At 34.2% G+C, this 12,434-nt stretch overlaps 2 protein-coding genes across 3 annotated transcripts in view; one reads left to right on the top strand and one right to left on the bottom strand.

Annotated features, from left to right (window-relative positions):
- Nucleotides 1-8,965, top strand: part of LOC111511950 (uncharacterized) — a 54,124-nt gene extending 45,159 nt beyond the window's left edge. The window contains 2 exon segments of the mRNA XM_023168033.2: nucleotides 2,457-2,737; nucleotides 8,112-8,965. Of these exon segments, the coding sequence (XP_023023801.2) occupies nucleotides 2,457-2,737; nucleotides 8,112-8,534 (704 nt within the window). The 3' untranslated portion in view covers nucleotides 8,535-8,965.
- LOC111511973 (uncharacterized) overlaps nucleotides 1-12,434 on the bottom strand; it is an 88,017-nt gene that overhangs the window by 47,724 nt on the left and 27,859 nt on the right. The gene's annotated exons all lie outside the window — the stretch shown is intronic.

Below are 12,434 nucleotides of genomic sequence, written 5' to 3'. Positions count from 1 at the left end.
TATTAGGTTAGGCCTAAAGTGAGTGGGTCTACTCGACCCTCCACCGCAACCCGCAAGGGTTTATTGTGGCTCACACCTATTCACACTCGACCAAATAAACCCAGCTTCCTAACAAAGCCGATTAGTTTGTATGGTGAGTGGTCTTTCAGGTCAGATGGTAAGAGAACGGCTCTGCCAAACACTAAAAAACTGATTCGGTCCCCAGCGGGGCAGGTACAAAGTATGCGCTCTGCTGTTTCAACATTTTCCAAACAGAGGCGACACACACTGTCTTCCGACAGTCCGAGTCTCTGCATATGATGATTCAAATGACAGTGACCTGTAAGTTGGAAAGCCCAACTGTTACATTCAACATTCAAAATGTTTAAATTTTAGGGATTCATTTTTGGGAAAAAAGTGTTTGACTTTCTACTTCTTTATCTTCATATAAAAAATTTGGGAAACTTACAAAAAAAAGAAGACATCTATTGATTTCAAAATAAACTCTTTACAAAGATGTGTATATCATGCAGATAAGTTACTTTCATACACAAACTGGAAGAAATGATCCTCTTGAAACAACTACTTTTATATAAACATTGAATTTTATAAAAGACACTTTCCTATTCAGTTTGTACTCCAAATATCTGTAATGGTATTGAATCAGAAATCATGTGGATGACATCTGATATTTAAATCATCTAAAGGAACAACGTAAGGTTTTAGAGATGTAGCGTTGAAATGGTTTCATTCTTATTTGTCAGATCGCACCCAGTGTGTATTGGTTAATAATAAGAGATCTGAACCTCTGTTGGTATCTTGTGGGGTTCCGCAAGGTTCAGTACTCGGTCCACTACTGTTCCTGCTCTTCATAAATGACCTATCTCTCATCAATACGAAAGGAAAAATAACTCTATTTGCTGATGACACTACTATTGTTTGGCACTCAAAAGACAATACTGAACTATATAATAATATATCGGTTGATCTAGACATCGTTAAAAAGTGGTGTGATGCTAACAGACTGGCATTCAATACCACAAAAACCTGCATACTAACCTTTAAATGTATATTAAATGAAATTTTTCTAGGGAATACTTTAATTAGCTCCGTCTCATCAAGTAAATTCTTGGGTTTGCATGTAGATAATAGTCTATCCTTTGATATCCACATCTCTAATCTATGTAATAGGATGGCTTCGGGATGCTATGTTTTAAGGGTTATTACCAGAGAACTCATATTGCAAGCTGCAAGAACAGTCTATTTTGCGGTAATAGAATCCCGCCTAAGATATGGAATTTGCTTCTGGGGTAATGCTTCTCAGTTCTTCTTACAGTCTGTGTTTATCTTACAAAAGAGAGCGGTTAGATATATTTGTAAGGCAAAACCGAGAGATTGCTGTAAACCCCTGTTTATTGATCAAAAAATTTTGACTCTGACATGCATTTTTATCCTTAAAAGTGTGTGTATGATGCACAAAAAATTTAATACTACCAGTGATTCAACAAACTCTTATAATACTAGGCATAATAGCCACTTAATAGCACTACCCATTCCTAAAAGCGCATTAATAAAAAAATGCATAATATACAATGCAAGGAAAATGTTCAATCATTTGCCAGTATATCTTCGCTCCACTTCTTCATATAAAAATTTTCGAAGTGCTGTAAAATGTTTTTTGCTAAATAAAGCTTTTTATATTTTAGACGAATATTATAATGAAGATTTTGACTAACATTGCAATCATTTGTATACGCACTTTATATTATTTTACTTGGTTTTATTATTTTAAGGTGTTTATTTAATTTTGAATTGATCCCTTTGTGTTACATATGTATATGTGTGTGTGTGTGTGTGTATCTATAGATATATGTGTACATAAATAAATGTATTTCTAAACTTTGTTAACAAGAATTCTGTTCTTTGGACAATAAAGTTCTTTCTCTCTCTCTCTAATGAACTGACACCTATCAGAAAACAACTACTTCCCTGGCTAATACCACGTAGGGCGTTGGATCATGTCTGACAGGTGTCAGTGCAGGTGTCAGAAAACAACTACTCCCCTGGCTAATACCACGGAGGGCGTTGGATCATATCTGACAGGTGTCAGTGCAGGTGTCAGAAAACAACTACTCCCCTGGCTAATACCACGAAGGGCATTGGATATTAGACAGGTGTCAGTGCAGGATTCATTAACCTACAGTGTAGGTAGTTGAAACTGGTCTGAACGAATTGTTCCTTTAGATGATTTGATTTATAGCCAGTCTTCAAGTATGCCCACTGACTATATTTGAAAAATATCTGATATTTGTTTAGACATTTCAACATTTGTTTGAGAAAATCTGTATTGTAATGTCTTCTAGCCTCTTCTGATATTATTTGTCACCAATTCTAAGAAATAATTAACACAATGAAACCCAACTTGATTTATCAGCTATTACTTTCTCCTAAATTATATGTTTATTGTTCGTTTCCAGGCAAAAAAAGAGCCCGTACCAATTCCGCATCTAGCGATGATGAATTCAGCCTGAACAAAACGATTAAGAAACGCTCGAGCAAGAAGAACGGCAAGGAGGAAGACAACTGCATCAACCTCGAGCAAGAACTGAAGGAGTGCATCGGAGTGGCCAGTCGCAAAAGCCAAAGGAAGTGCACGAGCGGAAAGCAGAACGTTCTCATGGAGTATTGGAGCTCCGATGAATCTCAGTTCGAGGTGATACTGGAGACCCAGAGAGCGGCAGAACCGGAGGTCGCTGAGGTAACAATAATATAATATTGATAATAATCCTTTGAAGATCCCTTTTGGGTAATAAGAACTTTGCTGCTTCAGGCCCGGATTCATTAAACTATTATTGGTGGGAGAAACTACCAAGTATCCACCGTCACCTGGCCAGATTTCTTAATTCTTGGCTGGATGGGCAGCGAGCAGCAGATTTCGGCTTGGTTTGTTGAAAGACAAACCTTTTTCTTCCATACAAATGGAGAGAGTCAGCATATAAGTATCCATAGAAGATCAGATTCCTATGTGTCTATTGAAAGAAACAGCAGAGATCATAGCCTATCCTTTGACTTATATTATAAATTTATGTTTCTCACAAGCAATATTCCCACAAGTACTGAAAGTGGCATCTATTAAAGCTATATTTAAAAAAGGAAACAGAGATGAAGAAACTAACTACAGACCCATATCATTATTGCCAAATCCCAGTAAAATTTTTGAAAAGCTCATGAATAAACGTTTACTCAAGTTTTTAGATGATAGTGTGTTGTTAGCAAAAGAACAAAATGGATTCCGTAAAGGTAAATCAACCGTACAAGCAATATATCAAGCCATAGAAAAAATTTTACACCATTTGAACAAAGATGATTGTACTGTAACTTTATGTATTGTCCTGTCAAAAGCATTTGACAGTGTCAGCCATGAAATTTTATGCAACAAACTTGATAAATATGGAATCAAAGGCACATCTTTGGACTTAATCAAATCCTATTTGACAAACAGAACCCAACATGTGATTGAAAACGACATCTCGGGGATAATTAAATCAGAATCAATTGTGATAAAAAAAGGTGTGCCACAGAGATCCATCCTAGGTCCATTATTATATATATTGTACACAAATGAAATACCAAATGTAGCTAATGAAGATATTGTATTATATGCTAATGATATATCGGTCATCGTAAAAGAAAAGAACTCTCAGTTGGTCATGACAAAGATAACAAATGTGCTAGATGTATTGAACAATTTCCTCACAGCAAATGACTTACTACTTAATATTGACAAAACTCAAATAATTCATTTCGCAAATAGATCCTCGCCAGAGTTGAATACCTTTGAATGTAATGATCAAAATATAAAGATATGCAATCAGGTAAAATTTTTGGGACTCTTGATAGAAGGAGACTGGACTGGAAAAATCACATAGACTACTTATCAAAAAATATTGCTATGCATTGAGAATACTGTCGGAACATGTCTCAACTGAAGCTGCCCTCTCTGCATACCATGCTTATATTCAATCTAGAATAAAATATGGAATAATATTCTGGGGAAACTCTGTTGGTATCTCTAGGATACTCATACTACAAAAAAAATGTATTAGGTATATCTATAAGATGAAAAAATAACGATAGCTGCAGAGAAGCTTTTATTAGGAGCAACATTTTAACTTTGATAAATCTCTATATATATGAAGCAGTAGTATTTGTAACGGAAAACAAATCAGAACTTTTCATTAACTGTGAAAAGGATCACTTATACAACACCAGAACAAAGAATGATCTTAGAAATGAGAAATGCAACTATACATACATACAGAGAAATGTCAAATATAGCGTTATAAACATTTACAATAAATTTCCACTCACTCTAAGAAATCTTCCAATTTCAACAATGAAATGTCGTTTGAAGAGCTATCTCATAGAAAAACCTTATTATAGCTTGCAGGAATTCTTAAATGATAGTATGCTAACTATATGAATGTTATTTACATATGCCTGATTTTTGTATATATTGTTTTTTTTGTGTCTTACAACCACTCGTGAGATAATATTGAATATGAATGTAAAACTTTGATTTTGTTATTTAGTTGTTATTTACTACTGACATGTTCCACACTCCTCGGAGTTTATATATGTTCATTATATGTAACTGGAGCAAATAAAGATCTATGACTATGACTATAGAAAACTTGGCAACCATGTGTAAAATTTCTTGAGGAGTGGTTTGAGAAACATTTATTATACTTTCAGAAAGACAAGAAGTGATTTTTCTAGCTTTGATACGTTTTCAAAGAAATTTTGTATGACTCCTCAGTTATGAAATGACTCTGACACAAATAGGATCCCGGAAATAATTGAATGTGAAAAAATGTTCAAATACTTCAACACAAATTTGCCTTCTAATATTTCTGTTACAAATGAGGAAGGTGTCCTTTATTTATTTTTTCTTGAGAAAGAAAGTTTTTGGCTTTCTACTACTCCATCTCGATACAAAAAAAAAGATGAGGGAATCTTCCAAAGAAAGGAAGTAATCAATTTGAAAATAAGTAACTCTATACATGGATGTGTAGATCATGCAAAGAAGTAACTTTCAGACACAAACTGAAAGAAAGTCCTCCTGAAACAGCTACTTTCATATAAACATTGAATTACACGAAAGAAAAAAATTCTTTCAAAACAAATACTTCTATATGAACACTGAATTATGCAGAAGATGCTTTTCTTAACTCAGTTTGTATTTCAGACATTCGTTGTGGAATAAAATCAAATATCATTCACATGAGTTCTACTTTAAATGAATGGTAACAAATTGCACTTACATGGAACACTGTCATCCTCACTGGTATACATCGATGTTTCGCCTTAAGACACTTGCCCTAAGGCTCTTCAGTACCAAACTGGATAACATTATAGAAAATACACACAATTCATTTATGAATTAGGATTTTTAATGTCACAGAATAAGCTTGATCTGCTTATGTCATTGATGACATCGTAATGACATTCATTCACCTATTTGATTTAATCCCAGCCAAGAAGAATATTGTTTGAATTGAAGGGGTTTTATTTTAAGGAGTGATTAATTTTTGGGAAAAAAAGTTTTTGGCTTTCTACTACTCCATCTCGATACAAAAAAAAAAGTTGAGGGAATCTTCCAAAGAAAAGAAGGAAGTAATCAATTTGAAAATAAGAAACTCTATACGCGAATGTGTAGATCATGCAAAGAAGTAACTTTGTTTCGAAACAAATACTTTTATATGATATGAACACTGAATTATATAGAAGATACTTTTCGTCACTCAGTTTGTATTTCAAACATTCGTTGTGGAATAAAATCAGATGTCATTCATATGAGTTCTACTTTAAATAACAGAAATTAAATAGGACTGTATCGACTAGAGATACAGACCTACTAAGAAAATTAATATAAATAGTAAATTGGGAACATTCAATTTTTACAACAATCCTACACAGTGCAATCTGCCAAAGTCTGGCGGAACACCCTGGCTAATACCGCGATGGACATTGAATTATATCTGAGATATATTTGTGCAAATTTTTTCACAGAGGAAGTTTTTGGAGATGATTCACGTTAATTCAGCAGTAGAATTTATTTCAACGAAAGTGCTGGGAATCGTGATTTATTATGTTGGAATGGAATATTTGTTACTATCTTGTTTACTGTTTGTGTTATTACTGACTTTCAATTTCACTTTTATAAATAAATTACATGTTTCTTGGAAAATGAACGGTTAAACAGTTTTTGGTCACCACTTTAATACCATAATATTAATGACAACATAGAATGTAGAGGAAATATTTAAAGTTGTACTTCTTTGAATGTCATGGTTATTATCTCAAAAGAGGTTATGCCTACATGGGTCTTTTGAACTATTTCTAGTTGAATGGGTAGCTTGACTGCCCCGTTTGATGAAAACGATTAATTTTTTAGCAGCTAGGTTAGTCTCAAGTCAACAAGAAATATTCTGTAATCCCACCAGTCATACTAATTTGTTCATCAGGTTCCCAATTTACAAAATGTTCAATATCTTTAATGAACACTGTGCCATAACCTAAATTACAAATAAAACCGCAATTAACATATATATTTTCTTTTCAATTTTCTATGTTCTTTACGCCTTGAACTAGTATATTTATATTTTTCTATTACTGGCTGTATACCTGTTAGTAAATGAATCATTATTTTAATGATCGTAATCTAAACAAGCATTTTCCCAATTATTTATTTATTTAGGGCATTACAAAATAATCAATTGAAAGGGTTATATTTTCAGGAGTGACAAATTTTTTGGGAAAGAAAGTTTTCGGATTTTTCAACTTGAATATTCTGGCTCATAGAAAATTAGAATCAGATCTTACGCTAATTCACAAAATAATCAATAGTAGCATTAATTCCCCGAAACTTGTATCAAGATGGAGTAGTAGAAAGCCAAAAACTTTCTTTCCCAAAAAGTAACAAATTCACACATATACACTATAACTATCGGCTAGATGTAAGGAAAAAATAAAAAAAGAAAAGCAAAAGTAAACCAATCAATTACAATTTTTTCGAAGACTTTTTAAACGATTCCAGAGAAGAATTAACAAGTTCTAAATCCACATTGTAAGTGTTAGCAAGTCTCAAAATTTTATTTTTAGACTCTAATCTGGCCATAGTTAGTATCTAAAGAAATGAACTTTAAACGTTCAAGCCAGTCTCGAATATACCTACACAGTAGCTTGAATGGACTGACGCCTATCAGAAAACAACTACTCCACTGGCTAATACCAGTTGAACGGCGTTGGATTATATCCGACAGGCGTCGGAATCTTCACAGAAAATTTTCTGCAAATGCAATTGGCAATACAACTCAAAGAGTCGACCTCCAATTTTGGAACGTGCACACATGCAGACCTGTTTCCGACTCATTAGCCACTCATCGACCTAAAGTCAATGATATTCCATAATTGAAAATCGCAATTCTTTCATTCCTCTTTCTAAGTTGGAGCGAACAACAAAATGTCACTCCATCTAGTGGACGAGGTACCAACCAACTGCATATCCGAAATTTGCCCGATTCCTCTGAATAAAGAAAAAAAACTATCTTATTAGTCAGTGGGCTATCAGGGAAATTTTCCCGTGAAGTTTTTCGCGAATTTCAACAGAGTTGATTCATGAAAAAAGTAAACAATGGGCTGTTTGCAATAAGACCTTTGTCACCATACATAGTTCTAATGCCACACTTTGTTATTTCCAGAGACTTTCGAAAGCATCCAAAAATCTAGAGTCATATACTAATCTCAACAATTTCAGAGAATTTCATTTATTCTATAGCCGTTCCTCAAAGCTTTTTGAGCGACACGAGATTTTTCTGGTCTTGTTCGAAATCAGATATATGCTGCGTGTTCTTTGAAAAGAGTTTTAATGGCTCGCTTAGTGAATATATTTTTTGTCAAATTCCTCACTGCTCTGAGAACTATTTTCCGAAAGACACCATTTTGGTTGGTGAAATGCGCTGATAAGAGTATTGCATTTCTGGTGACTGGAAAAAGTGCTAGTTTTTAGATTTATTCTACGTCATAGGTTCCAGATTTACCTTTAATTATGACCCTTATGTTGTTTCTAGGCATCACCAGCAGTTGAACCGCCCATCGCCGAGGAACAGCCAAAAGATCAGGAGGTGTTTGACAAACCGAAATCTGTTAGCAAAAAGCCTCACAAGAAAAAGCTGACAGAGAGAAAGAAGAGCAAGTCCCACGACCCTGCAGCCATGGCGGACACTGCCACATCGAATAGGAGAAAGAGAGCTGCCCCCGATCCGCTATATCACTGGTCAAGTTCCTCAGAGGATGAAGCCAACGACCTCATCGAGGTGAGGTCTTCACGGGACGAGCTGGAAGACGAAGAAGACAGGCCTGTACAGCATGGGTGGATAGTGGGCGAGTCTCCGAAGAAGCTCGTGATGATGCTGGCCCAGGCAAAGGGCAAAAAAACTGACATTGACTGTGTTAAAGAGCAGGGCAAGAAACGGACTAACGCCGTTAGTTGACGGTGATCGGTAAAAGTTTAGTTGGTGCACCAGCACTTTATAACAGCGTGCACCTTAATTGTGTAAATTCATTCGTGCTAGGGTTATTCAAGATTGTACAGTTTTCCTTAGGTGTAAGACTAAATTGAATATTCTAAGAGGCAGCTTGTATTGTACCCCTCTAAATGTCCAATGTTTTAGTATCTTTCGATAAGGCACTAAAATGGTTCGATTTTTTTTTATACTAATCTGAATAGGTTTATTCAAAGAGAATTTTTTTTTAGTTCAGAATTGATATACTTTTTTTCGTTAATTTTTATATGGATAATGAATGTTGTTTGTATTTTTCGTTGTTTATGTAATTGGGTAGTGCGTGGATTAGCTGCCAATATTGCCATTTTTTTTATAAAAATATCGTGAGCAGAAATGTATAAATAAATTTTGTTAAAGTTGTTGTATATTCTTTATTGGAACTTGAATTGGTTATTTATCTCCCACTTGAATACCAGTCTCAGGACCTGATATTTCAAGTCTTTCAATTACTAGTGTCCCAAGATTTGGACTATGCAAACATTTTGCACAAAGTGCTTTATGTGTATATATAATAATATTGAATGTTTATTAGAGAAATTAAAATCCGGACTGGTAGGCCGTAGTCGAAGGGGACTTGCAGTACCAAACTTTTCATCTACTTTTGTGACAGACATCATCAGAGCGCACATAAAATCCTCGTTGTAATATGAAAAAAAAAAATACATTTATGGCTCTCATGAAATATCCTTTTTGGTAAAAGATTAGATCAGTGTTTTGGTGTATTCTTTACTTACAATCTTCATTGAATTATGGAAAGTATCAGGTGATTGTCCCATGCTCAAGTCTGGAGATCTATTTGATATTCGGAATTATTGTTCTATTTCAATCCTCTTGCACTTTGCTAAACTAATAATAATAATAATATGCTTTATTATCATAAGAATAATCTTGTAGACAAAGCTTGGGTAGTACATAATTAAAAAATGGCATAACGCACTTACTGAATTAAAAATATAAATGGTGCATGGGTACAAACTATGTTAAAATGGAGGATACAAAAAAGTAAAAGTCAAGTTTATAAAAGAGTAGACATAAAAAGTAACAACTTAAGAGCTCCTTAATGAGTAAAATATTCATAAAAAGTATAATAGGGTCTATCAGATAGAAATTGTTTGACTAACTTCCTGAATTGGAAGTCATTTATATTGGCAGATCTTATGTCCATAGGTAAATGATTGTACATTTTTCCACCGTTGTAAAATATGGAGTCTCTGGTAATATTTTTAGTTGGCACAGTGAGTTTCAGAGTGTGTCTGCAGTTTTGGATGTAATAATGGGAAGAGGATGCATCAAAATTTAATATATGCTCATTTATTAAACACACAGATTCCAGTATAAATAATGTAGTTACCGTTAGAATACTATGTTTTTTGAAGAAGGTTCTACAGGAGTCTCTTGGTTTAAGGTTTCCTATAGTAGACTTTTGGATAAAGTTGGACAGCATGCTCCCCAAAACGGTATTCTGCACCGCAAGTGAGATTTTTAGATTCTAGAGATCTTGTCTTCAAAAAAAGTTTGTTGATTGAGCTCAGTTTGTAATATCATATCACAGCACCAACATGAGTATGTCTTAAAGATCCTCCGCAAAAAATTGGTATATTCGTCTCGGAACATATGTTCATAGTTTCTGCTGTTTAGCATGTTTAGTTTGTTGGTGAGAGGAATAAATGTGTTTGACTTGTTCGTCGATTTTCTGTTATTGAAAAAAATGGATCAAATAATTTGAGTCGAATTTTATGTAAAAAATTGCATTAACTTTTCAGCTATAGAAACCTAGATAAAAGCAAAAAACAGTGATCGCGCAGGTATAGACTCTCCCGACTAAATTACTACTGAATTACGATAAGCCCCTTGCCGGCCAGTGTCATACCTATAATTAGTTTTAATTAGGGTAGCAACTGGAACATGACTTCTTTGTAATTTATTTTCATATTTTATTTGGTATTATACGTAGTAGTACAGTTCATTAAAATGTTATATAATGATACACTCTTGATGGCTCGTTTTTTGTTAGGCGATTACATTTTTTCAGAAACAACACAAATTATTCAGACGTCAAACGCCAACGCCTCTGTACAGAGCATTTTTATGTCTTGCAAGAGCTGTAGTGGGGGTTACATTGAAAATGAGTGTCTGCACATGGGGGCGGGCTCGCGATCACGTTTGTCGCTTGCTGTACAAAGCTTCATAAATTTGTCCGATTATCCAATCTTCCACTGACAAGTGCTGCAGTCACTTGGATTAAGATATTCCCTACTCAATACGATAGTCCACTGGGGGTGTTAGATTCAGTGGATTGGTGGATATCAGAAATTAAATAGATTTTGAAAATGCTAAAGATTCTAAAAAAATTGTTTCTGGTTGAAATCTCGGTGAATCAGCATTGAAATATTCAAAAGGAGACAATTATTTTTCAAATCTTCTCTCTTTTCCAATACCTCAAAGATGTTGGTTCTGTTCTACGAAACCATTACACCAGATAAACAGTGCGGTCCATATGTATGGAATAAATTCATTTTTAGCATTATTATGTACTGTGAAAAAAACCTGAAACAGGTCGATTTTTATTCTTAAATTGACAATTTACACTATGAAAATATTATCCCCCTCCAGCACCCCTTCTGAATTATAAGCACCCCCTCGAAAATTTCAAATAGCAAAGGGGGTCGTATGGCACCTTTTTGGAAAGGGATTTTAGTCCACTGTTCAGCAATATGAAGTTTTTTAAGTTTGGTGCAATCATAACTGAGAAAATTAATTTTTACAATCAAATTAAGTGTTCAAAATGACCACCATTATTCACTTCTTGACAATAACCTGATCTATTAACAGACCATCCCTGTAACATGCTCCTTACTAACCTTGAATCCTGGAAAAAATCTTTGAAGATACTAAAATATTAGACAGAAAGCCAAATAAACAATTGATATGAATCTAGTAGGCTGCTGTCATTTAGGTATTTAAAGTTACTAAAAGACGTCAGTATAATATTTGTGAGCGTATTAAATTTAATTATGGCTTATTTGTCCGAGACTCAAAGAATAGACATTTTAATTATGATTGGTTGTAATGAAAGAAGAATTCAAAAGGAGGTCTGTGAAATTTTCAATAATAAATACCCTGGTCAACACGTGTTTGCAGTCTACAGTTAGCAAAATTGAAAAAAGTTTCGTGAAACTGGACATGTAAAAAATATTGGAAAACCAGGTAGAAATGTTCAATTTACTGATGAAACAAAGTTAAATGTACTTCTAGAGATTGAGGAAAATCCGCATACCGCATAAGACAACTCGAGAACTTGCTGCCGACAATGATGTAATTAAATCATCTATTTTGAGAGTTTCGCATAAAGAAAAATATCACCCTTACAAAGTTCAGTTGGTTCAGGACTTAAATGAAGATGATCCTGATAGAAGGCAAGAATTCTGTGAAATGATGATGTACAGAATGAACGCAAATTTGCAGTTCATAAACAAAATAGTGTTTTCTGATGAAGAGACGTTTCATGTAAACGGAACAGTTAACAGACAGAATTGTAGATATTGGAGCAGAGAAAATCCTCACTGGATGTGTGCGACTCACACTCAATATCCTAAAAAAGTTAACGTTTGGGCTGGTATCATTAACAATAAAATTATTGGCCCTAATTTTTTTGAGGGCACTGTTAATGGTGAGGTTTATCTAGATTTTTTGATTAACTTTTTAGTGCCTACATTTCAAATACATTTTCCTGATGTTAATCATCCAAATGAGATGGATCGAACTATTTACTACCAACAACACGGAGCTCCACCGCATTTTGCACGTACAGTTAGAAATTATTTAAAC

The sequence above is a fragment of the Leptinotarsa decemlineata genome, unplaced genomic scaffold, assembly GCF_025532065.1.
Source record: "Leptinotarsa decemlineata unplaced genomic scaffold, Ldec_3_MD MMD2_tig00000882_RagTag_RagTag, whole genome shotgun sequence".
In the NCBI taxonomy this organism is placed as follows: Eukaryota; Metazoa; Arthropoda; class Insecta; order Coleoptera; family Chrysomelidae; genus Leptinotarsa; species Leptinotarsa decemlineata.
This window is presented reverse-complemented; position numbering and strand designations above follow the sequence as displayed.